At 33.7% G+C, this 22,924-nt stretch overlaps 1 protein-coding gene across 1 annotated transcript; it reads right to left on the reverse strand.

Annotated features, from left to right (window-relative positions):
- Window positions 1–3,972: 3,972 nt before the first annotated feature.
- Window positions 3,973–22,476, reverse strand: LOC126735536 (tektin-4). Its single transcript, XM_050439573.1, has 10 exons — window positions 22,275–22,476; window positions 14,544–14,892; window positions 14,099–14,490; window positions 13,852–14,039; window positions 7,020–7,246; window positions 5,616–5,790; window positions 5,442–5,561; window positions 5,165–5,387; window positions 4,287–4,441; window positions 3,973–4,230 (listed from the first exon to the last, which is right to left on the reverse strand). The coding sequence occupies exons 1-10, from the start codon at window positions 22,335–22,337 to the stop codon at window positions 4,017–4,019; spliced, it is 2,106 nt and encodes a 701-aa protein (XP_050295530.1). The 5' UTR covers window positions 22,338–22,476; the 3' UTR covers window positions 3,973–4,016.
- Between the last annotated feature and the right edge of the window lie 448 nt (window positions 22,477–22,924).

Raw genomic sequence — 22,924 nt, forward strand, 5'->3', positions numbered from 1 at the left:
CCGCCTCAAACTCCCCAAACTCATTATTTGTACCAATATATATGCTATATATTATTGTACCATTATATATGATATCTTTGGACTTACGCTTAGGCAGCACTATTCTGTGCTACGTACGTTATTATAAAATATAAAAGATTGACATGAACCGTGCACGTTAAAAATGACATTGGTACCTAAGTACGTAGTTTTCAAATTACTCGTAGTAGTAAATTTCAGGTGAAATTATGCTGTACTTACTAAGTATTTCATTCCTTAATAGTTCTCCCGCCGTACAAACTACGCAATTCGCCTTATTCTAGAATTGATTACAAGCAATATTAACATCGTTTAACCTCTCTTTGTTATAGCGCGTAATTTTTTAGTTTAACCGCGATTTTTCTTAAAAATACGAAATTTTCTTTCCTGTTTCATCAAATGCACATTTTTACTATACTCTCCACCAGTGTTGCTTAATATTTAAATTAAATAAAACGCGTAAAAGCAAAGACATATGGTGACGATAAACGCTGAACACACTTGGTTCTTGGATCTTTCCACACACTATATAATGTTTAGTTATCAGTACATAATCTTAAGTGTAGTTATCAAGTTTCAGCAAAACGGAAAGAATTGTCTATACTATATATTTAAATTTATCGCATTTTCATGTATCTGACACCAGCAGTTGATCGTGCATTGAATTTCCATCCAGAATTATTATACAAATCATTTTCAGTAAGAATTTACTATTCATTAGCTTTATCACCTCTCATTTCTATTTAACTGGGTAAAGTTAAATTAAATGAGAACAGAAAAACAACTTTTAAATTTGAATTCTCTTTGGATCGTTTATATTCTTAGTAATATTGATTGACCGCTTATTTAAGTTCTAAAATACTATGTGACACAAATAAATAAAATTATTTTACTTCATAATCAAGAGGAAAAGACCAATTTTACTAAAGTCCCCATGACGAGATAAAAGTCGACAAGATAATCTCATTTATGTTCGGCTTTCTTATTTCTGCTGGCAATTATCAAAAATCCCAGGGGATGAGGGAACTTGAATGGTCACGCAGGGATTATTGCCTGACATAGACCAAGGCTTTTTCAATTTCAATTTAATAAGTCTTTTCTATTTTTATTTCCTTATTAAGGCTTTATGGACGTGAACACTTAATAATGCATGTCTTTAAATTAAATTGGCCATAACTGGTCGAATGAATGAACAAAACATGCAAAAATCATTTCTGATTCTGATCATATAGAAGTAAAATATTAACAGTTTTTAGATGGCATGACTAATGATATCATTTTTATATCATTAAAATGTTTAAACTTTTAAGTTATTAAAATAAATCAATGATGAAATGATGGACTGAGGTTCTAATTATGTACATAATTTTCGTGTTCAGCTTAATTATGATTGGTGAAGTTTTGTAGGATTCTACGGAACTATATTGAAATTTTTTTGGAGGTTGGCACATATTTACCATAAATGTACCTAAAAAAGTAACATAAAAGACTTACGCCTATTATCGAATATGTTGCGAAGCAACATGAAATATACTTAAGGAAAAGCTTTTATCTAGAAAAAACAGTTAAACAGTAAAAAACCTTCTAACTTTTAGACGGATGAACTGAGAACTATTATAAATCTTTAAACAAGACTCATGCGCCGCCTAGTGTGTACAGCTTTTAAGACTTGGCCTGTCGCCTTTGCAAAAAGGAACCAGAAACTGGTTTGACACTTCTGCTTGTAAGGCATTATATAAAAGAAAAAGGTAACGAACTTAGAACTTTGAATGCACTAGAATGAACATTGGCTTTTTTGGATTCACAGCATCATCTACACAGGGAGCAGAGGGAATATTTTGTTAATAAACATGCTTTACTGCCAGTGACTACTCAATTTTAACAGAAGAAAATACAGTGATATAATAAATTATTTTAATTAGCAGAAACTGAATTGCATTCTTTATTATAAAGCAAAAAAAGAGTGTAAATTCGTTTCCTGTTTCCAAAGGACTAACACACTCTATAAATTTAGTTAATTTACATGTTGATCTGGTCAAAAAGTAATTAGGTATAGGATTTTCAGAACATCTAAAAAGTATAAATATTGGAATATTTGTCATAATAATATATCAAAATTATCAAGATCGGTCGCAAAAGCCACCCATTGTTTTTGTTGCCCCCACTGACTATCAAATAAGTAATTGGCAACATGAGGGAGTTGACACTGTTGCCAGTGTTTAAGACAAATGATAGATGTGAGAACGATTGCCCCGGTTTCGGTCACAACCTGACAAGTTGTCAATATTGGCGTGATGGCATGGGTTGTCCCCTTGTGATAAAAGTTTACACGTGTGATTTTAAGATTTATTAAAATTCGGCATATTTTTATTACAGCTTACATTTTCTAACTACATTTTAATTTAGTTTACTGTTCACTCAGTGGTAGGAAGGATCTACTACGATCTAGCTCAATTCATGGTAAGTAAGAGTATATTTATTTATTTTAGTAGTAATGAATTACTTATTGATAAATTACTTATTTTAAAATATAATTTTGGTGCAGCACTACAAGCAGGGATTGAAAGCACAAAGAAAATTGAAGTCTGTATTTCACAATAGTTGAAAAGAAGAAATGTTTTTTTTTGTGTTCCTAAACATTTATTTTTTGTTTCGTTTTTAAGACATGTTTGGTTTTATATTTTTATTTTTTTATAACCAATATATTTGCAGTTTTTATAAATGTGTATTTTTTTAAAATATCGCCAAATACATTTTACCACACAAAAAGGAATCATGTAAACATCCTACTCCTCGTTGCATCATATTATGTCCAATACATGACGTAAAAAGTCCTAAAAGTGCGTACATATGACGTAGAATCCTGCGAAAAGTGGATGTCCTAGATACATCCATAGTACGTAATACGTCTTTTGGGGTACGTACTGTGTACGTACATTATGTCGTGGAGTACGTACAAAATACGTCTTTAGTACGTATCTGTGCTGTTTGGAATGCGGGTTTAAACAAATTTTTTCTTATATTAAGGAAGAAGTCCATTCTGAAGTGGAGTCAATATTAAATTGAAAAGTTAGTAGGGGGAAGTCTTTTCTCCACAAATAAAACGCTAATCCTCTAATTTCAGGAGTTATGCATTTCGGCAACTGTTCTTACCATCATCAGACTTGGGTTACTTAAAACATATATAAATTCTAAACAATAACTTATGTTATGTTATGTTATTGTTTAGAATTTGGGTATGTGTTAAATAGGCAAAAAAAATAGATTGCGTGCAGAACTAATCTGGGCGACTGTAAAAATTTGATTTTCGTTTCTGATTCTGTTGCTAAATTCCATGACGTCGATTTGCCTTCTTTCCTCTTGAGCTGCCAAACATTCCATGATATTTTCTTGGACATCTGGATATGACAGTCGAAGCAAACGTGCAATATGAGCTTCAAATTCATGCAAGGAGTTCCCTGACTTTTGGCACCGATTTTCACCTGTTGACTGGTTTTTTAAGTGACAGTTTACACGTCATTTCCACACTTTGGATATAGCAGAGAAACCGGAGTACTGTTGGTGTTGGAAGGAGGAAGAAACCGTAGACCACGTCATTAGGAAAGAACACAGATTACTCTGTAATATCGGTCCTTCCATACCTACTTTTTCCAAAAATTATCATATGGCATCTAGTGGAATTATACTGTGATAATCAGATAGTCTCAAGCCATTTTGAGTCTTTATCGGTTGAAATTTCAATAAAATAAATCGTTGGTGTCGAGGAAAGGAAAAGAACAAGGACGTTCTTTCGTAATTGTATGGTGATAGCTTCATACAATCACTGTAATTTGTGCTATTTTGAGAAAGGCTTTTAATTAGCAAGTTTTGCGAGGCTTAAAAATAATTATGCGTTTTGAAGATGCCCAAGCAACAAAATCTTTACAAAAACTACTCATAATAAAAACCAGAGGCTTACACCCTCACAAATAATTTATTCAAAAATATTATTTAAATTTCTAATGTCCAGAAAGTGCATTTGATGATGGATAATGCGACCTGATCCTTCTTACTCGATCCCTATCGATCTCCAAAGTTTTCATTTTCAGCATTATCTCTCGTTCCAATGTATTTCTTATGTTTATCATGTTTTCTTGCGATTTCTTTGCCTGGCCAAGTTGAGCTTGAAGGGCGGCCACATTTTCCGATATAGACTTGACTTCATCTATCAGACTATAAACATTACAATTATTATTAATAATACATTATCAGAAAAGAAGCAGTCTTACCCAAAATGAGGAGCATCTCTGCAATTTTCTACTCTGGGTCTCATTAGTCTGTTATCCAGCCGGGTTTGCGCTTTTTTCATTGGAATATCCATTCTCCTAATTGCAGCTTTTAAAGCATTCACTAAGTCTTCTACATCAGCCAGCTGCCTTAAAATCTATTGAAAAGTCCTATTATTATACTATTTTCTAGCTCGAGGGTCTTTAAAATTTTGATACATTTTGTAATATTTTGAAATTCGTTTAGAGACGGCAAGAGCTGCTAAGAAAGGAACCACAATTTTTAAAAACCCGAGACCTAAACTGCTTAAAAACAAAACGCTAAATTCTTCTAAATGTAACAAGGATTTGATTATATTAAAAGCTGACGATAGCAACGCAAAAGTAGTGAAGGACATGACAACGTATATGAGCAAAATCCAAAACATACGTTTGGCTGACTGCTACGAAGAAAGATCTACCGAAAATTTTGGAAAAATCCCTTCTCTTCTATGTTGAAACGAAGCTTAAAGAAGCTATCAAGATATGTTTACACATTTTTTTAAAGGTTCACAAGCCCAATATTCCTCTTAGGATAATCTTCGAAATAAGGCACTGGCGACTATAAGTAGTAACACAAGATCATTTTCCACTATTGAGACTCATAAAAGTGCGTGTTTTTGCTCTAGCAAATTCAAGTTTTAAACTGTCGAAATGATGCAAACACAATGAAATATCAACGTCTGGAAAATAGAAAATAGTATTAAGCAAGTATCACGAGGTATGTGCTCTATTTATACTGATAAACGCATAGCCTACATACCTCACTGGTAAAAAACATAAGTATACAATTATATCCGATAATTCCCAAAGAATATCCTTATTCTATAAAAAAAAATTACTTGTTTTAACTCAATTTCCATTCTGCGCACCACTTCTTCAGTACAAGCGACCTTCTTAGCTAAAGCCAGCTCCACTCGATCGGCTTGAGACCTTAAGTCTCGTGAGGCGTTCATCAGAATTGCATCCAAGGTGCCCCTGAGAGTAACAGATCTTTGACGAGTCGCTTCACCACCTAGCAAAGTTTCTTTGGTAAAATGTTCCCAGTACTCTGGAGTAGATTGACTAGAGATATAAAATATTAAATATGAAAATCATTTAGGATGGAATTAGGCTTACTTTTCAGGGAAAATTACGGCTCCGGGCTTAAACAATAATACCGTAGAGCGAGTGTTAAGTGACGAATTTAGTGCGTCGATTTGATGGGCATCGCTCTTATCGCTCCAATCATATTCCAACCTAAAAGAAATGTTTAATCAGATACAATTAACAAGACAGAATTTTTTTTAGGACCTTTGTTTGGCAGTGCGATCTTCTAATAGTTGCAGCTCGACATCTTTTAAAGTTCGCGAAAAAATGTCCCTAATTTCAGAGCATAGGGCGACTTCCTTAATTAGTTCTTCTTCCACTTCATCTCTGACTAGTTCGCTATCTAAACGACCCGTTCTACGATCTAGACATTCACCCGCTAAAATAAATTTTAAAAAAATTATATACTAGCGGTGAAAACTGAACAAATAGTGACATCATACTTTATACATTCAAAGTCACTTCTACAATTATTCGATTTGGTATAAAATTAATTTGTTCGTATAATCATACGAGTTCTTTTTATATGTACAGGGTGGTCCAGTTTAAACATCATTCATTTTAATAAGTGGCAGAGAATTTAAAAAGAAATAGACTTTCATCATAAAATTTTTCTCAGAAATGTTTAATAACAATAACAAAGATACAGGGTGTTAAAGTTAAAAATATTGAATTGTTTATTGATCATAACTTTTGAACTACCAGCTCAATTTAAATTAAATTTCGCAGGTTATTGTAGTAAATTATCAATTACTGATGAAGCTAATTTTTAAAAAAATTGCCAGTGGCGTAACATACGGAGAGACTTGGTCCTTTTTTGTCTCAAATCTGCGAGTTGATAAAATATTTTTTTATAAGAAGGCAACTGTTAGATTTTATATTTAATTTGAAAAAAAAGCTACTCTTGCAAAATTATGATTTAAGGTACTGTTTTTAAAATATCTTAGTTTAATTGTACAGAAACGCCAGTTCAAATGCTGCAAAAACCTAAAAAAAAAAAAGAAAATTAAGCTTGAATCCTAAATTAAACTTGTCAAATAAAATAATGACTAATAGTAACTTTTGATCATCTTTTATATTCAACTTTTTTACAAATCCAAACTCAATTTCCTTTTTTTTATAAATTTTTGCAACATTTTAGCAGGTATTTCTGAACAATTAAAGTATAAGATATTTTAAAAACAATGCGTTAAATCATAATTTTGCAAAAGTAATTTTTTTTCAAATTAAATGGAGAAATTAACAGTTGACTTCTTATTAAAAAAAATATTTTATCACTTCGCAGATTTGAGACAAAAAAGGACCAAGTCCCTCCGTATGTCACGCCATTGCCAATTTTTTTAAAAATTGATTTCATCAGTAATTGATAATTCACTACAATAAACTGCATGCGAACTTCAAAAAAAAATTATCTATCATCGTTAAAATTGAGCTGGTAGTTTAAAAGTTATGATAAATAAACAAATAAATATTCTCAAGTTTAACACCCTGTACCTTTGTTATTAAACACTTCTGAGAAAATTTTTATAATGAGAGTCTATTTCTTTTTCAATTCTCTATCACGTATTAAAAATAAATGTCGTTTGAACTGGACCACCCTGTATATACCTATTGACTCGGGCATTTGTAAAACAGACGCAGCCTGCTTTAGTCTTCTTCTTTGTTCTTCCATCAAAGCAATTTCCTCAGCTGCAGCAGCAATGGCTCGTTCTAATTCGCATTTCCAACGCATTATTTCCATCTCCCTTTGATTTAGTCTTCTAGTATTATCCTCCTGATTCTTATCTACATCAGACTGAGTTTGTTCCAGGCACTGACGTCCATTCCAGTCAATTCTATAAATATGAATATGTTTGTTTTTTTTTAGATTAATAGATATAATCGTACAGTTATCTTTATGACAAAAAATAAACATAATTTTAAATATCGATAAAAATGCATTTTTAGATGAGTTTCGGATATATCTAATTTTATCATAAAATTCGCTGAAAAAATGTGGGAATTATCAATTAAAGCATCTCCATGTGTTCTACAAGGGACATATTGAAATCACATTTTATTTAACTCTTTGAGGTACAGAAAAAATGGTAAAAATTTACCCAAGTGGTACAAAAAAAAATTTATTCTTGTTTATAACAAAAAAAAAACATAAAAACTAATTCAAGGTGCTCTAAAATAAAACATAACATGGAGAAATATCAATTTTTTTACTTTTTTCTTTAAAAAACCCATAGTACATATTTTAACCCACCATACCACTGCCTAAAGTTATTTTCTATGGTAGGACTGAAAACAAGACTTGTTCTTTCCCAAACATAGGGGAACTTGACACACGCTGCAGGTCCAGTTTGTGCGTATTTCAAATTCCTTGGAACTACATACTGCACATCTTCGTCTACTGGTTCATACTTGCTGATGTGTACTTTGAGTAAGTCTAATCGTTTCTGGTTGGGAAGGTTTCATTTTTTTGATGGGAGTTGGTAATGATTTTTCGGTACCCTGTAATGATGTTACCAATTTGTCAGCAACTAGATGTTCTATAATATTCAAACGAAATTCTTTCATGTTCATTTTAGGCCCTTCAGATAACTTGTAAAGCACGTAAGCATTAACAACAGCAGCATCAATAAAGAAAAACATGATTATATGCCACCATTTTTTGCTTTTTCGGTCGAGGCCGTAAACTGCCCTCATTTGGTCAAATTTATCTACTGAGTTCATATCTTTATTGTAATCAGTCAGCGCTATTGGGCAAGGTATGTTTCCTACACTGCCGTCTTTCGCTTTTCTTTTGACCTCAGTTTTGTCATCTGGGTTGTGATAATTTGAAAGAAGGTGAACTGTTCTTTTATCGCGCCATTTAAATGCTGAAAGTCCTGTACAACTCACGTACCAGTCACAGTCACCTCTGTGCATTGCTTTATCTTCCAGAAATTGGGGCATATTTTTTCTGGTATGTCTAACAGTACCACAGGCATATAACTTTTCTTGATATAGTTGATTCATTAGGGCTACATTTGTAAAAAAGTTATCAAAGAAAATTTTATGATACCTGTGTTTTAAATTTTGTGTCATCTGAAGCACTACTTTGGTACCCAAACATTTTTCTGCAACAGGACCGGTTTTGCCACAATATATTTCAAAATCCCAGCAATATCCGGTACTGTCAGCTATCATCCACACTTTATAGCCTCTCTTTACTGGCTTTGCAGGCATTGTTTGATCGTAGATCGGCCTTTAAACTTTATCATAGACTCGTCCACTGATAAAAATTCGTGAGGATGCATACAGGCTTGAAAATTGTATTTCAACATATATAATTTATCAAAATTATCGGAATTTCGGTTGGGTATGAAGTTGTTGTCATTAAGATGTACATTACTTAGGAGCCAACCAAAGCGATGGAGAGTTATTAGTCTACTAATATAGGGATCGTGTAAAATTGGATCTGTGCTCCAGTAATCCCGATATGACGGCAGCTTTTTGATACTCATTAGTAAGTTTATACCAATAAATGTACGCATTTCTACACTATCGGTGGGCTTATAACTTTTGCCGGAATTGTGAAAAGTTTGCTCTGCGTAGAGGTTTGTTTGAAACACCATATGTTCGACAATTTTGTCTGAAATCAGAATTTTAAAAATTTTATATTGTGTCACCCTATCTAATTCCTTTATGACTTGGGCTAGTCCTGAATATTCCATAAATTGGACAGGTGGAACCGTTTTATTATTCTTACTCCATTGTATTTTGAAAAATTTTTTTAATTCGCTCAGTGGAATAAGGTTTTCGGGGCCCCATTCCTCCGGTTCTTCATCAGATGATGATATTACCATATTATCCGGTTCTGATAAATTATTTGTGAGTTCTGGCTCGTCTACATCATTTCCATTACAACTATCATTATCCGAGTCGATATCTGATGGAATGCCTACAAATTCACTGTCCGAATTTTCAATATTCTCAATTTCAGTATAAAGATCCTTTTCGGTCAAATCAATAAGCTTAAAAGGTAATGGTTCTGGAAATCGGTCACTTGCCATATTTTGCTCCTACCTAAAAAAAAACCTTACTGGTATGGTGAGACAAAATTTAACCCATACTTAAAAATACAGAATATAGAAGTAAGTAACTCAATAATTTTAAGTTATTTAGTATAAAACAGTTATATAAAAAGTATATCAAATATTTTTAATAAAAAAAACAATAAAACTTAAAAAAAAACAAAAATATCTTACCCTTTTTAGAACGAAACGTGCAACAACAAAACATAAACAAACGAATAACCACTTGAATCACTAGGCACAATCTAGCGAAATCTGCGACTATACGCTTAGTCTCTAAGGCTTATATGATCATATAGTCAGATGGTTTAATAAATAAACCGACGTACATTACTGGAAAAAAAAACAATTGTAGGTGGGTTAAATTTTACTCCAACATACATGTAGAGTTGTGGAATAGGTGGGTTAAATTTTGTCCCTAAGTACTTCAAAGAGTTAAGCTATGCTGAACTTATACTATGCTGAATATCTCTAGATATAAAAATATAGAAAAGAAAAACAAAAAATCAAAAAAATTGATTGGATAGATGCTCATAAAAAATCTTTAATATGACGTGAAAGTAGGCTTAGTTACCGATAAGCTTTTCATGTTATGATTATTATTTAAGCGATGCCTGTTATTATTTAAATATAAGTATTTTGCATTTCTTGTTTGTTTTCACTGATATTCCATTCCTGTAATTTTCCCAATTTTCGGGAGGTTCGTTTTTTTATATTTAATCTCTGAGTTTTATTACATTTTTCAGTTCTTGAGTTAGCCAAGAAACCTTTCTCTTAGATATGAGTACTTACCGCATAAGTATATATTTTTCATATAATTGAAATAACCATTCAAGCTTTATTTTTTAATATCGGGGGCATAAATAATGACTATCCGTGTCAGACGTGCTAAGTTCCATTCAAAAATGAATGCATTGGAAGATCTTTCTATGCTTTTTTCTAAGTGAGGTGGATCTAAGATCAAATAATTAGTATTAAAATCTAACACCTGAGTTTTATTTGACCTCTGATCCTATTTAGTTAGCAAGAAGCATTAAACATAATTTTACCCCAAATTCAAGTTAAAGAAACTTTTTACCTCCACCAACTTACAGTATTGGTTTTTGACATACATGATGTTAAAACAGGTAAGGCATATTTTTACATTTATCAGGAAGGTATGGGAAAAAAGACTAGCTATTATTGCTCTTTCCGGTCTTCTCAGTTGCAACTGCGTGCTATGGTACTTTGATTTCCTATACTCCTTTTTCTGTAGCATTTGGGTGCTGAGGTTGGATTAAAGGATTTTTAACTTCTTTCAGGATAGGAAAGAGTAATTAGGCTTCGGGGAAAGGTTGTCAGTTATCTTTGGGCGGAGCCAGAGCTCGAGCCCCACTCTTCGCAGAGAAAACCAAAGCCTGAGTCAGTCGGGCAGAGGACTAAACGATCTCAGTCCTTTGGTTTCAACTTAGGATACTTTAGATAATAAAAGAACTGTTTTAGTCATATTTGAGTTCGGCGGCTAATATCACATTACGCGTTTCCATGGTTTTCTCTTGGTCTCAGGAGAAATTCTCCTATTAGGGAGTTGTCTACACTTCTGACTTTTTTTTTGAACTTTGAATGTTTTTTAATTATGTATTCTTGAATTGTATCAAGTTTGCAGTCAGAGTGCAGATCAACATTCCTTACGAAGAAGGGTGCATTTGTGAACATCCTCAAACACTTATTATTCTGAAACATCTGAAGCTTTCTGATGTTCGTCTTCGTGGTATTCCAGAAAATGTTTGAGACGTAAAGCAGTTTAGGACGTAGAACCTGTTTATAGACCATAAATTTATTAGTCAAAGAGAGCTTACTGCGCTCCTGCAGAGAAAGGAGTAGAGCGCATGAATGGTTCCATTGCATGAGTTAATTTGCTTTATAATGTGCGTATCGAAGTTATTCTTTTTGTCGAACTATACTCCTAGGTACTTTATCACATCTTTCCAGGGGACCAGCGTGCCCGAAATTGCCAACTTGAAAAAAAAATGACCCAACTGGTCATGCTTTTTTGTTATTAGAATGGCCTCTGTTTTCTTGCTATTTATTTTGATTTTCCAGTTGTTTGTGCACTCTATAATTTTATCTAGATGACTCTGCATGTACGCTGATACCTGGACTAAATTTTTACAACTCGCAAAGACGCAAGTGTCGTTCGCGAATAATGCGACTTGCGAATAGTGTGTGCTTTTTGGAATGTCCGCTTGGTATATGTTGAATAAAATTGGTGCGGGCGGGGAGCCTTGGGGAATTCCCGCTCTCATCCTGTTAAAGGAGGTGATAGTTCCATTTATTCTAACAGTAAGTTCCCTGTCTTTCAGGAAATTTTTTATAAATCCACCAGACTCTGTTGTATCCGTGTAAGCTGCAACTCAGTTGATAATCCTTTTGTAAATCCGCACTGCTCTTCCGGGATTATTTTGAGTTCATCTAGCTCCTCCCATAATCTGCTTAGTACCGTCTTTTCAAAGATTTTTCCCAGTGATGGCAGCAAACTAATGGGTATGTACTTTCCGTTTTTTTTATGTTTTTACCCTGTTTAGTTATTACTACCACAATTGCTTTTTTCCATTCGACCGGAAAATAGCACTCATACATTTGTTATAAATGGTTTTTATGTCCAAGGTTTATTTCATCATGGTCTGGTGCTTTCTTATTCATTTGGTCTTTAATTACGTCTCTTATTTCTTGTAAGCTTATACTTTTGTAGTTTGGTAATGCGTTTAGTGGTATGTTTTCGATTTGTACGTTTGATAGCTCTATTTCTTCACGTAATTCGGGATTATCTGGTATATCGTTTAGGTCAATTTGTTCTGTTAATGATCTGTAAAAAGTTTCTGCCTTATCCCAGTCCGAGTATACCAGAAAACCGTCTCTTGGAACTCTGTTTTTGTTCTCCCTCTCAGTATTTTTGAAACCTTCCAGAATTTTGATTTGCCTTCATCGCCATCGTTAAGTTCTTCTAAAAAATTGCCCCATCTTTCATTTCTGAAGTCGAAGGCTTCGTTTTTTATTCTTTTCGTAAGATTATTCGCAATTCTTTTTGCCTCTGGGTCTTTTTGCAGTCTAGCCTGTTTATTTAGTCTGTTTCTGTTTCTTGTTCTTATTAACCTTTTAATTCTCATTGGGAAGGCTATGAAGTGGGTGTTTGGGATTGGGATTTTAGTGATTGCTAAATTAAACGATTCTTTAATTGCATCTGTTAATTGTTTTATTGAGAAATCTATTTCCTCAATAGAGCTTGGAGTTGGTATTAGATGATTTTCTGCAAGTATATTTTTAAACATTTCCCAGTTGGTGATAAGTTTTTCAGGATAGGGATCTTGCATAAAGGTTTGAGCTATAGTGATTAGGATTGGGGTATGATCAGAGGATCTAAGGGAGTCCACATTTTCAACCACAATGTTATGGCTTAAGTTTTTTGTGACAGCTATATCTAGAATATCAGGAGTGGTATGGTGATAGTGTGTAGCGTCTTTTGGTGCTACTACCTGTATGGTATTTTCACTTATGTATCTTTCCAGTGTGCGCCCGGCTGCTGTCTGCTACGCATCCCCAGCTTCTATTTTTTGCATTCCAATCCCCCGCCGCCATGGTGAGGGTGTCTTCTCTAAAAAAAGTGTATAATATTTCTGTTCTTAAGTATTGAGATGGTGGCTTATATATACTGAGATGATGAGAACCTCTTTGCTTCCTAAGAATACTTTGATTGCTGTGTTTTCTATTGCCGGGTCTGTATTTAAGGCATATTTTTACATTTATCAGGAAGGTATGGGGAAAAAAGCCCTACAAATTATAGAAAAATGTATTTCACCAAAAGTTAAAAATCTCTATCCCTTCACATATGGATCTCCGAGACAAACCAAAAATCACCATGAGAATTTTTTATTTGTGGCCATTGTCCTATGGTGGAACGTTTGGCGTGACACTTAAATCACAAATGCTTTCGATACGGGTTTCGCTAACGATGTTAGTTACTATCTTCGGGAAAAGATAATAAAATTATTGTAGGAGATATATTTATTTAGCAAATATTAAAATTCACTAGTCTCAGCATATGCACCGACAATTTTACACCCTGTAAAAAAATTATATCTAGTAACTCTAAGGTCAAATATATATGCATCACCAACTGGTTTTGCTATTATTTTTTAAATAATCTTATTTTTCTTATAGAATCGGAAACCTTCAAATTATAAGACAAGAAATAAGCTCTTCAGAATCTTAATACTCAATAATCATGACCTTTAAACTACTAAACTACTAACTACAAAAAATCATTACCTCCTTAAGATACATGCCATTATTTGCTGGATTACTAGTTGAAAAAGTATATTAAATCAAGAAAAACTTACAAATTTGCTCGATGCTGCTCAGTATTCGTGTCATCCAGAACTGTTTTGTTATGTGATCTCCACTCGCCTTCACTGTATCTAGTGATAGAATACTTGTCCACCACTGGTCTAGTACCTGTAAGACCCCCTAAAGGGCCCCAATCCGCTTTACCAGTAGCCCAAGGACCAACAGGGCCCATCTCGTTGCTCTAATTTATGTGACAAAATTAAAAATTGTTCTAAAAAACTATTTTCGAAAAATACCTACATTTTGAACCACAATGGCATCTTCGGGCTGAGGTAGGTAACATACTGGCCTCTCTGCCGGCGGCACCGGCCTTAACTCATTTGGCACCGGTACTTTTGCTCCTATTTCCGGATTTTCTGGATGAAGCATATTCTGTCTACCCGCTGTAGCATGCATCTTAATCCCCGACTGTTCGCTTAAAGGCTGATAGGATGCCCTATTGGTGGTTTCTGCCGGAGACGATGAATATTGTGGTAGCAAAGAGGAAGAGGGTTTAGTGTCTTTATTGTGTTCAAGGTTTACAGGAGTAGATGGATAGGAATGATCATTAACAGGGAGGGCTGTTGCGTTAGGGCAAAAGCAAGGATTTTCTTTGGAGCCTTTTAAAATTCCTTTAAGAGGCTTGATGGTACCTGAAACCAAACATATTTTCTTAAAAAAAGTAAAGCCTATTGGTATAAAATACCTTCTCGATTAAAAACCTCACAATCGATTTGCACCTTATTCTCTCCTTTTTCTCTAGTATTATTCTCATCTTTATTTAAACAACACTGACGCATATTTGCTTCAGCACACGGAGGCATTCCACCCAAATTATGCCGGACGATGGATTCACGAGTATCATATTTACGATTTTGAGCTTGAAAATCATAATCGACTCGACCTTCTTGTTTTAAAGCAGATTTGGTGAGATCGGGGGTTTGATAGGCCTTGGATACCCCCAGTTGGGCATTAGGTGAGGGTAGGGTCTCTTTAAAGTCTACATTTGGTTCAGGCACAGTGTTCTGGGTAAGGTAGTCGGAGGGTTTGGACGGCTAAAGGTAAGGAGGAAGGGATACTAATTTATTTAGCAGTTTATTTCCAACAGGCAAAGCCCAGTTACAGGAAAATCTACAATTAATGTTTTGAAAGTGTAAACAAGTATTAAATTACTATAAATTAAATAACAAAAAGAAAGAAAAATAAGGAAAACTTAAATTACTATAGTAACATCATGTATATATCAAAATTAAAGGAGATGTAACTTAACATTAGAATGAACAAAGAAAGGGATTCATGGGACAAGGGAAAAAGGAAGAGAAAAGGAATTATGGTAACTGTTGGTTTGTCAGAGACAAAACTAGATCCTTTATGGAGCATACAAATATGTCACAGGTTGATGATACTGAATTAAAAATTCTGCACATTTGATATATGGGATCCTGAAACCTAATGTTAGTTCTGGCGCGATCTAAAGCAAAAGTGATATTTGCTATAGAAGCAAATCGTGGTACATGAAATAGAATATCGTTCAAGAGAGGAGGAGAATTTATTTGATTATTGACCAACTTCCATAAGAATGTTACAAAATTAATTGTTCTCCTCATGGCCAGAGATTACAGATTAAATCTACCTAACATCAGATCATGATCATGTCCCCTAACAGGATATATTCCATCGTCACGAAACATAAGAAACTTTAAAACCCTTCTCTGAACACTCCCGATGTAGCCAACATGGCATTCATAGAAAGGACACCACACCAAGGAACCGTATTCCAGTCTTGATCTAACAAAGGAAAAGTACAATAGTTTTATTGAGTTTGAGTTGTTAAAGAGTCGGCTATTTCGAATGACAAAACCAAGGAGTTTCAACGAGGAGGTCTAATACTAGGGTTGTAGTAATGTTCAATCGAAGTATTATAATAAGTTAGAAAACTAGTTGGTGTTCAATATAGTTATTTAATTATAACGGTACCTAAAGAAATATATTACATTTAACACTTTTTTTCAGTAGTTACGAGTAAGTAATTAATATAAATTGTTCTACTTTTTGGCGATTTAAATTCAAATTGTCGTGCTAATATAACAGAAGAAAACCTAAAACATCCAAACTTGCCTTTATTTAAATAATCAAAGCAAATTCAAAGAGGGTTAGAAACATGTAAAAAGCAACAGAACCTGAATGAGCCCTGAATGACATCAGAAATTTTAGATCTTATAAAAGAAAGGAGAACGAACAAAAGCACCAAAGATGAATACAGGAAACTTACAGAATACAGTGTTTAATATGGTACAGAGAAAAATTAGGACAATAGAACAAGAATAGCTAAGAATTCAATGTGAGGAAATAGAGGTGCTAGAAAAAAAATTTAACAGCTTTCATATGCAGAAGAAGATAAGGTAAATGGCTGAATGTAACAGGCATAAATGTCAAGGCAACTAGTAACAAAATCAAGTATACAAATCGGCATTTCATAACTGACATGGAGAAAAAGCTTAAAATATGGAAAGCATACCTATCGGAACTGTTCAATGATAAAAGATTTCCAAAACCGGTCTTAGAAGCAAGCAATGTACATTTAAAAATATTTAAATCAGAAATACTACATGCCTTGGATATTACGAAAGCCGATAAAGCTGATGGCTCTGATCAGCTACCCATAGAGCTTATCAAACTTTTTGAGGATGATGTAGTTGATATTCTTCTGTACCTCGTCAACCGTATTTATGATAAGGAGAAATTCCTAAACAACGTTTATCATTCATTTTTGTGCTCATACTCAACAAACCGAATCCAAGAGAATGCTTAGATTACTGAACCATGGCACTTGTGGCCTATACCATGAGGTTGCTCAAGATCTTTCACAAAAGAATTTATAGAAGACTCGAGGAATACGTTACTAATACACAATTTGGATTCCGCGAAGGACTTGGAATATGAGAGACGGTTTTTGGGACTATTGTTCTTTTCAATGCTGAATCTGATAAACCAAGAGATGTATGTATGTTACTGCGATCGCGGGAAAGCCTTTGACAAAGTAAAATATCACAAGTTACATCAGCTGCGCTTTAGCAAAGACATTGACTTCAACGACGTCAAAATTATTACTAATCTATATTGAAGCTATAAAGCTATAGATCATCCAACAGAAGAATGGAGATTCGTCGTGGTGTTAGACAAGGTTGCATCCTATCACTGCTGCTATTTAACCTCTTAGTGGAGCAATTTTTGGGGAAACCCTAGAGGATGAGTTAGTGGGAATATTTATAAATGGAGAAGTAACTATTTATATGAGTTATGCTTATGCACGCGTCTTGTTAACAATCAATATTAAAGAAACCCAAAACCTCTTATAAAAATTAAATGATCAATGTAATGAATACAAACTAAAAATTTGTATTTGTAAAAAAGAAAACTAAGTTAATTATAGTTACAAAATTCCCACAAGATCTGAACCATGTGAACCTGGCGGTGGCAAACGCCACGATAAAAAATGTGCCGACGTATAAATATATAGTAATTTGGATAGAACAATTGGGTGACCAAACAAGAGAAATAATAATGAGACTAGAGATAACCACATCAACATTTATAAAAATGAAGTCATTTACAAGTTCAGATATTGACATGGAATTGAGGACAGGGATGTTACGGCGTTACGTTTTTACATGCTTTTATATGTAGTGGAAGAATGGACCCTCAAGAAAAACCACATGGACAAAAAACTACAACCCTTTGAAATGTCGTGTTACCGTAGAAAGTGGGATATTTTGTGGACCGATAAAATTACCAATGCCGAAGTACTAAACCGGATGCAGGAGTTCGAAATCATTAACATCATAAAAAAATGTAATTTTTTTATATATAAAGTGGATTATTGGCAGACACCTATTGTTCTTGCTAAAGAACTTGAATGGTTTGAGTGTAGCAATGTTCAACTGTTCAGAGCTGCAGTCAACAAGGTCCGGATTGCTGTGATGATAGCAAACCTTTGATAAGAGATTCACCATAAGAAGATCAATATCCGAAAAGTAAAAATTTGGTTAAATTACCAAGCAGCCTATTTGCAGAAAAGAAAAAAATTTAAACATAATAAGTGAAGAAGCTCTTTGGCTATATTCCATAGTTTTCAAATCAATTCATTATGTTTAAATTTAAAGGTTTTGGAAATGCAGGCAAATAAAAACTTTTCTTGATAGATGGCTTGGCACACAAGAACTGAATTAATAAATGGCCGCATAGATGGCTAGATCTACATCAACTAGATTTTAATCTAGGATGATATTTAAGTATATAATTTAACTGATATATGTTTATCATCAAATAATTAAGCATCAGCCCGTATTTCTTGATATGAAAAGAAGGAGAGGTTCTTCAATATATTCTGTAAGTTAAGAATACATTATTCACTATGGATGGTACAGATCCACACGTCTATTTATAGTAGCTTGTTTTTTCAACTTATTCTTAAAAATATGATGCGTTTTTAATTATATTTCTACGAAAATTACTTCTGGACTACTGAATACATTGGTAGTTTTTCACATAACAAATAATTCATCATGAAAATTTAATATAAAATCTACTAACAGGTCAAAATTTCAGTAACTTGCAGATATGCCATATAATCTATATAAAAAACTATATTAACACATAATTTTTTTCACAAAAAATGAGAATAAGTATATTTAGAGACATATTATTGACAGACGAAATTGAAGAACACTCAAAATCGTCATCATCATTGGGTTCAATACCAAAACACTCTTTGTGATACCGAATATAACGTGTTATACACAATCTTATATCCATTTGCTCGTTTGTCTTACAAGCCACACAAAACATTACTGAAATACGTGGCACAAAAAATTTGGCACTGGGTGAAAAGACATTGAAGGAACAGCGGTCAAGTTTGAAGTAGAAGATTCACCATCTAATTTATCGTCTTTCCGAAAGAGATCTTTTGTGACATATTAGGCTTTATAGTTATTAATAGCTTTACGTCGGACTGCTATGACTTTCTTTTTGTCTGATTTAGTTCAACGGTCGAAGATTCTAAAGGAGTTATTTGGGTTTTAAATCTAAGAGTAGCCAATGGTTTATACTAACCGACATAAGAAGTGTTACACCCAGAAAGAATAATTTTTTTAATTTTATTTTTTTTCAAGTGAGTTTTACATTAAGAATGAAAACGATAACATTAGCCAGATTTTTTATAGACAAGTAATAAGAAAAAAATGAATAATGTGCTTAACGACTTCGCAACTAAATACACTCCTGCATCTACACGATGCGTCAAGGCATGGATAAAATAAGATGTTTGATGGCTGGTTGTGGCACGCAACTCAAACTTTTTGGATTAGCTGTGCCAAGGCCTGTGATCGATGCTGCAAGGGGTTAGTCTCCTCCCCATCATATCCCACCATGTTGGATGGGATTTCAATTTGGTGAACGGGGTGGCCACGGCGAAACAGTAACGACTGCTTCTTGAAGAAAGTCCGTAGTATGACGAGCAATCTGGACACGTACGTTGTCTTGTTGATAAAGGACGTGCTCTCTAGATACGGCAGTAAAGTGGTCTGTAGGACATCATCAATATAACCCGCAGCAGTCATATTGCCTTGAACGAAGAGAGGGGGTGATCGACAACCATAGGCAATAGCCCTCCAAACCATTATTCCAACAGTCCTGATGTGTACATGCCCCTCAACAGCAAATCCAATGTCACGCCGTTCTTACCTTCTTACGGACATGTATACCTAGACAGAATCGCGATTCGTCCCTGAAGATGAAATTATGCCTTTCTATCTCCCAATATTGCCGTTCTCTGCTCCAGTCCAAACATTGACGACAGTGGTCCGCAGTCAGAGGAAGCGCTAGATGTGGACGGTATGGAAAAAGGCTCGATAGTGTACGTAGGTCTACCTTCTTCTCCAAACCATTAGCAAAACGATGTTGTAGGGCTAGTTGTCTGAAGCGCCTATCTTAGACATATCGCCTACGGTTGCCAGTCCGCCTTCTTCGTGTTCCTTTATCTCCTTCTATCCATATCTGACACACTTATTACTGTCATTGCAATATAATTAACACAGCGGCCAATTTCGCGATAGGACAGACCACATAACTCGATAGGCAATAATTCTACCCCTGTCAAAATCGCTAACACGGTGATAATTTTAACGTCTTCGAACTCGAGGCATTTTGTTATGCTTAACACTAGGAAACGAACGAGCAATAACTAAAAATATCTGTACGAATTTGCTCTGCAAAATAATATGCTGTCTTCACAAAAGCTAATAAATAAAATTTAAAGAATGGTAAATAAAAACAAAGATAAAACGTTGTCGTTGTTACCATAGCATGCTTTAAATATAGTCATTATGCACCGAAAAATCAAGTTGAAGAAATTATTCCTTATCATTTATTTTCCAATTTAGACTCCAATAGAACTCTAATGGTGAAATGGTTTAATTTCTCGTGTCTCTGGTCGGATTTAATTTTGTGCCAATGATCCATCAGGCATATATCTTTTTCCGTTAGCAAAGATGAAACAAAAGCTGGTAAGTTTAGGGCAAATATACTTGTAGCCCGAAATACACGCATAATATTTTCCGACGTCATACATTTTGGCCAAGAACGAGAAGAAATTATATTAAATTTTGCTCTGTTTAATGTTATTAAGGATGAGGATCCTATATTCTCAGTAGCTCCTCGTCCCAATTTGCTTTTAAAGAGAGGAAAACGACTTTATCCAGAGGCTGTAGCTCGTGTGTCGTATTTGATGCCAAACAGAAAGTATTAAGTCAGCTGTTTTCGCAATACTATAATCCAAACGACTAGAAGCTCTAACAAAAACCAAGAGTAGACCCTGTTGACTTATTTGGCAAAATGTCTTAAGAAATCGTTAAAAAGTTCTGTTGTCATACCCCATTGGATGCCATTTTTACCAGCGATCCCAATGGAAAATGTCTGTAAATTCAGTTTTTAAGATTTTCTCTTTAAACAAAATGATCGGTGGAATGGAGTTTCCCATAGCAGGCAATAACAATAACATTCTAAGCGTGCTCGGGAGCAGCCATAAGAACACGTTTTGCACCATTTTCAGAGAAAACACATTACTTGTAGTGAATTGTGCGGTAGTTATCGGCAACTTTTTCATCCATATTGTACACGTTATGAGCATCTGTCTGTTTTCAAAAAAATTGAAAAATTGAAATCAAACATGAAAAAAATAGTCAGATTTTAATTATAACATATTCAGATTTTGAGCTCGAGCAAGATTAATGGGTTGTGCCTTTGGTGTATTTCTCTTAAGAAACAAAGATGGCCTTCCTGGGTTGGGCCACATTATCAGGTATCACGAACCAAAGATTGTGCATTTCAAATAAAAAGGGCATAATTACAAGAACATATTTTAAGGTTAGATAGCTAATAAACCATTACTTAGCTTTGTATAGTTTTTGTTTTTCCGGTAAAACAACAAATTGTATTAATTTTTCGCACGCGGCTAGAAATCGGTGGTAGGGAAAATAGCGTCGGTATATCTGATATTTGGACAACTATTTACCGTTGCTGAATTGTTCATAAATATTTCTATGTTTAGAATTAAGGAGGTATACTCGCCACTGGGCCATATTTGTCTTTAGCACCTTAATATTAATTAAATAGTACAAGCCGCAAATGTGACTTCAAAAATAGTTGAATATTGATATTTAGAACCCTAATTACAAAACACTTAGAATCGACCATAGAATCCAACAATTTTATAATAGGGTGTTTCATTTTAAAAAACACAGCATATATACCTTAGAACATTTGAATACATTCTATGTTGCCAAGTTGCTTTTTTTTCATTAACTTTTTTGTTAAGAATCATAGAAGAATTTTATTCTGAAAAATTTGTTGATTACCTTTAAAGTATTACCATTACCATTATTATTAGTTAGCAAATAAACGAAACTTTTAAAGAGTATGGTGAACTCAAAAAACCTCGCCTATGGTTTGCAGCTAGGCTTATTCGAGACCTTCAATGTTCTAAGATATATACCCTATAAGTCTTTTGTTGTTCATGCAATTCTTTTTTTATCATGATTTTTAAATTTTCGGAGCTAACATACATCGATTGGCTATCTTGAATTTTTTCGAAAAATAAGGAAAAGACAAAAATATATCGTTTTCCTTACAAATGGAATATGCTGTACATCAATTTTTATTTTTCTTATTCTTAATGTTCCAAAAACTTTATATCCCATATATTCAGGGATATCCTTACATTTCTTATATCATTTAATTTTTGTATAGAAAATAAAAAGAAGGCCTGAGGATATCAGTTTTCGTAATATATGCTATTACTTCAAGTGATTTAAACTATTCATGTATGTAATTTTAAACTAATATAAAATATATTTCTTCTTTATATTAAATAAATACTTACATTAGAGCCAAATTGTGCTATGTAAGGGCAAGGGCCGCAACATCTTGATGGATATTCAGCCATTTTATCGATCAAACAAAACAAGGTGGTATAAAATTAGTAAACATAAAGAAAGAGCTATTATAAATAGTGTAAATAATTAAGAAATGATGGAAAAAAATACGATACTTAAGAAAGTTACGGTTTTTTGACATAAATCAAATATTAGTCAAAATTTGAGTGTTAACGATAAATAAGGTCTCAAAATCAGGTGAAACATTAGAACCAATATCTTATGTATACTTTAATCGACTTAACAACTGCTTAGTACTGAATTATTTGATATATAATGAACAAGTTTGAAAATATATGTAGAAATTTAAGAAATATGAATAAACCATTTTATGATCTTTAAATAAATAATATCATCATATTATTTTTATGAGAATTTTAGGTGTTCAACTGGCAACCTGAAATATACTGTGGGCTGCAGTATGTTAGATACTAATAAAAGTCCTGATTCTAATAGTTTGCCTCCGTTTCAAGACAGCTTTAATATTTTAAGACCTGTACTTATTTTGTTTAGCTTATCATTGAAAAAAGCTTATTTTCCCTGATTCTGGAAATGTAGATTTATCGCACCCATTTTGATATCTGAAGATAACAAGCAA

This window comes from Anthonomus grandis, chromosome 4 (assembly GCF_022605725.1).
Source record: "Anthonomus grandis grandis chromosome 4, icAntGran1.3, whole genome shotgun sequence".
NCBI classification, from domain to species: Eukaryota; Metazoa; Arthropoda; class Insecta; order Coleoptera; family Curculionidae; genus Anthonomus; species Anthonomus grandis.

Excerpts from the sequence above, each read along its gene's own strand:
- LOC126735536 (XM_050439573.1), bottom strand. The coding sequence starts at position 22,337 with ATGGCTGAATATCCATCAAGATGTTGCGGCCCTTGCCCTTACATAGCA. Across the intron at positions 5,791-7,019 it reads ACAAATGCCCGAGTCAATAG|CGGGTGAATGTCTAGATCGT; the intron begins GTATATACAGGG and ends AATTTATTTTAG. Across the intron at positions 4,442-5,164 it reads TGGAAATTGAGTTAAAACAA|ATTTTAAGGCAGCTGGCTGA; the intron begins GTAATTTTTTTT and ends ACTTTTCAATAG.